This window comes from Panthera uncia, chromosome C2, assembly GCF_023721935.1.
Source record: "Panthera uncia isolate 11264 chromosome C2, Puncia_PCG_1.0, whole genome shotgun sequence".
Classification (NCBI taxonomy): Eukaryota; Metazoa; Chordata; class Mammalia; order Carnivora; family Felidae; genus Panthera; species Panthera uncia.
The window spans coordinates 122,561,855-122,565,963 of NC_064810.1; the positions used below are offsets into that span (position 1 = coordinate 122,561,855).

Genomic DNA, 4,109 nt, shown 5'->3' on the forward strand with positions numbered 1-4,109 from the left:
CCCCCCACACATAAAGAGCAAATGGCACCTAGTTGTGTCTGATGGCAAAACACAGAGACACAGCTAACTCTTCAGGGTGCAAAAGAAAAAATATATATGCATATTCTAGATATAGTACCAGGATCTGGGAGTTCTGGAGTCCAAAGCCCATCAGAGGAGAGAGAAGGAAACATAAATAAAGCAAAACTGCCTACTTTTTTTTGTCCAAAGGGGGTACAGTCGGAGATTTGTTTTGGGACGGTTGGGGTAAGGGCAGCTGTGTAGCTGTCATATGTTCGCAAGTTTCTGGCACCTGTCTGCGCCTTGGGTCCGGGAGGACGCCCCTACCATCCCCCTGGAAGAGAGGCAGAGTCTGGGGGTAGGGTAGCGGGCAGCAGCACGGCTGACCCGGAGGCGTCTGAGGCCCGGGCTAGGCGCAGAGGACAGGGTGCAGATCCCGCTTCCAGGCCACCCTCCAGGTCTGGCGGGCTAGGCTGGGGGTTACATGGCCGTGGCATGGGCTGACGAATAAGGGTCTATGCCAGTCTTGGTCATGCCCGGGAAGAGGATGTAGGCGACGGGGGGCTGCAGGGTGGAGGCAGACCAGGCGGTACAGTTACAGGGCACCACGTAGCCCGGGTTGGTGGGGGACGGGTGCGTGTGCGTGTGTTGGCTGGGGCAGCTGAGGCTGCCGAAGGCGCCGTTCTGGTAGCCCAGGGTGGACGCGTAGGGCAGTGCGCCGGTGGCCAAGGTGTGGGGCACTTCACCCATCTTCTGGATGGCGCTTGAGCTAAACTGCGCGGGGTCCAGCAGGGAGTAGGGCGCCGAGGCTGGCGGCAAGAAGGCCCGGGCTTTCTCGGGCGCGCTCAGGAGGCCGTCGGAGGCCCCCACGGGCAGGCCCGCCGCCTTGAGCGGGTCCGTGTCGCCCAGGTAGGGCAAGGGGAAGACATACCTGTCCTTCTTAAGCAGGTTCTTGGGCTTGCGCCGCGGCCGGTACTTGTAGTCAGGGTGTTCCTTCATGTGTTGGGCGCGTAGCCTCTTGGCCTCGTCGATGTACGGCCGCTTCTCTGCCTCGGACAGAAGCTTCCATTCAGCGCCTAGGCGTTTGCTGATCTCTGAGTTGTGCATCTTGGGGTTTTCCTGGGCCATCTTGCGCCGCTGGCCTCGGGACCATACCATGAAGGCGTTCATGGGTCGCTTGATGTGGTCTGAAGGTTTGGACATGGTCCCGGAGGCTAGGCGGGTGGGGGTGGGGAGTGTAGGGGCTCTGCAGGCGAGACTGGGCGCGGTTGTCTGTCTGCCGGTTTGTCCGTCCTGAGCCGGTTATCTGCGCTCCCCTCGCCTCCGCACCGCTGAGGGGAAGCCAGAAAGAAGCGCTAACCCCACAAAGTTCAGCTGATCATGCCAGTCCCGGCACCCAGGCAGGCCCCGGGGGGCGAGTGAGTTCAGGAAGGGCGGGGGAGGAGAGGGCAGCCGGCCGGGGGGCTGCCGGCACTGGAGGCTGGGGCCCAAGTACCGGAGTCTCTGGGATTAAGTGGCCAGGTAATTTGCTGGCGAGGGCAGGAAGCTCCTCCTTCTCCCCCTCTCCACCTTCGCCTTCTCTGGTTCTCTTCTGTCCTGTGTCTACCGCTGTGGTTCCCTCCCCCCCTCCCGTGGCTTTCCCGGAGCTACCTCGCCTAGCACAGCACCTGGCTGAGAATGCGGGGAGGCTGGTGAACGGGAGCCAAAAGCGGCGAAGTTCAAAGGCGAGGTGGGCCCGGACAGCACGCACTCTGACATAAGCGCGGGGCGGTGACTCCCCAACCTGGGCGCCAATCAGCTGCAGAGAAGGCAAGGGGGCGCACCTGCCAACGCGCCCGGGAGGAAAGAGGGAGCGCGACTAGTGGGGGCGGGGAGAGGTGTGAGGGAAAGACAGAGAGAGGGAGAGAACAGAGCGGCCGGATCAGGACTGGGGACTCGGATTCCACATTGTTTCTGGCACTGTCAACAAATAAAACTCTTCGCGCTGGTTTCCTTTCCAGGTCGGTCGTGCAAAGCAGAATTAGGGCTTCAAATACAAAGACTTAGGGAGGGGGCTGCAAAGGGAGTGAGCTGAGAGCGCGTGTTGATAAATAGGACAGCCTCGCCAGGAAATGCAAGGACAGCACTTTCCCCGTTGTCAAAGATCCTCGGAAAAGAAAAAGAATATATCAAACTCAGGTTAAAAAGCGAAATAAACTTTTCTAACCATATCCTTGGGGTCCTTTGGCGGCGTTCTCACGGGTGTCCCTCCGCCTCCGCCTCCACCCCTGCCCCAGCACGCAGCGCCTGGGCGAAGCGCTGGCTCCTGGGCTGGCACAGCGGTGCGTTCTAACCCTTTGCTGGGAGGCCTCCCGTCTCGCAGTGCAGTTTTAAAATGCTTGGAAGAGCCCGGCGACCCTCTCTTCACTTTTGTGGAGAGGCCGGGAATAGGGTTTCCATCATGATTCCTATGTACGATATCATTATTTAGTGTTTTCAGACCTACAATTTTCCCCCCACATTTGTCCAAACCGGAAGGACAGCCTGGAGGCTGGGCCTGCTCCCGGCGGGGCGTGGGGGCTTTGCCCTTGCCCCTCTGCAGAGGCCCTAGAATAGAGTCTCAGGTTGTATCCGCACCGAGGGTCGATTTGTCCCTGGGCACCTCTTCCACCCAGCGAGAATTCAAGACTCGTTTCTTGCGTCAGATGAGCATTCTTCGGGTAAAGAGGACGAAATAACCCGCGGAGCCAACCTGCGTGCCTGTTTCCTTTGAATAATTGCCTGCCCAATGTGAAATGCCCTTGGGGGAAATATTTATTAAATGGAAACCATTGTCCCAGGCCCAGCAGGACCTGCGTGTGTTCCAGGCTTATTGGCTTTTGCACCAGCCTCTCTCGGGAGGACCGACCAGAAACAGCACACAGCTCCGCAGGCTTGGAGGGTTTGGGGGTGGGGGAGGTAAGCAGAAATTGAGTAGACAGAGAGAGAGGGGCTTTCTTTAGCGGGTAGTGCATCAAGTTTGAGGCGAAGGCTTTATGTCTCCTTCCTACAATTAGATCCGTGGTATTTCTCATCCCGAGCGCACTCTTCAGAGAGGTGGGCACTATGCCCCTTTTGCAGATTAGGCAACTGAGGTTGAGAAGGGCTGAGTGATATGCCAGATGACTCCAGTAGGGAGTGGTGGTGCTGGGTGTATGGGATTTGAAACCCCCTAATTTGTTTTCCACCCCACGTGGGGCCGGGTCTAAGAATGAGATGGTAGAACGAGCCAAGGTGCACCCCTCCACCAGACTATGGGAGTCATCGGAATTTGCCATGCAGATAAACCTCACTGGAGGTTTATCTTTCCGCCTGGGCTTGTTCCCCTTAGGATCTGGTCTGAGACCTGGCTTCCCTGACAATAGACCTCGCGCCAAGTGCGCCACCTCTGCCACCTCCGCCTGGACTTGTGAGCAGGTTCACGGTCTTTAAAGTCCTCTCAGCACAGCCCCAGGCCTCCATCCTGCTCTCTAACCCTGTTTTCTCTGCAAGAAGTTTCACTTAGCTTGGCATACCAGGAAGTAGAGGCGCTTTTCAGCCCAGTCGCAGGAGGCTTTCCAAGGGTCTCAGGCAGCCCCTACTCAGGTCAGACTAGCCTGTGGACTAAGCGCTGCACGCCGATCTTGCCAGGGATGGGAGGTCTAAGAGCCAGGCAATTCGCGTCCCACTGGGCGATCTCACCAGTTTGAGGAAAGAATGACAGAAGTGCTCCTATCTGCAGAGAGCTGTGGCGTCTGGCTGAGACCTACCAACTCACTCTGGAACCGTCGGGGGACACCAAACCCACACACAGACCTAATGGGCTCATGCAAACCAGCCTCTAGGAAACTGCTCCTGGAAGGGGTCCAGGAACAAGGTCGTAGACTCTTTTTTCAGCCTCCAGGCCAACTCATTCCTGTTGCTCCGAGGTCACTCGGGGCAGGCACGCGCCCTCCTTCAGTTCCTCAAATTTCCTCCTCCGCCTCTGGTCTGTGCTACTTTCTAAACATCTCACACTCCGTTCTGGTTCGTAATCCAAAACTGCTGAGCGGATTAGCACAAAGGGCAAGCAACGGTGGGGTGGCAGTTTGTGGGCAGGGAGCCACAGGACT

The 4,109-nt window shown here is 57.9% G+C and overlaps 1 protein-coding gene across 1 annotated transcript; it reads right to left on the reverse strand.

The window, feature by feature from the left end:
- Positions 1-480: 480 nt before the first annotated feature.
- On the reverse strand, positions 481-1,203 carry SOX14 (SRY-box transcription factor 14). Its single transcript, XM_049629990.1, has one exon. The coding sequence runs from the start codon at positions 1,201-1,203 to the stop codon at positions 481-483; it is 723 nt and encodes a 240-aa protein (XP_049485947.1).
- Positions 1,204-4,109: the final 2,906 nt, after the last annotated feature.

Excerpts from the sequence above, each read along its gene's own strand:
- SOX14 (XM_049629990.1), bottom strand. The coding sequence starts at position 1,203 with ATGTCCAAACCTTCAGACCACATCAAGCGACCCATGAACGCCTTCATG.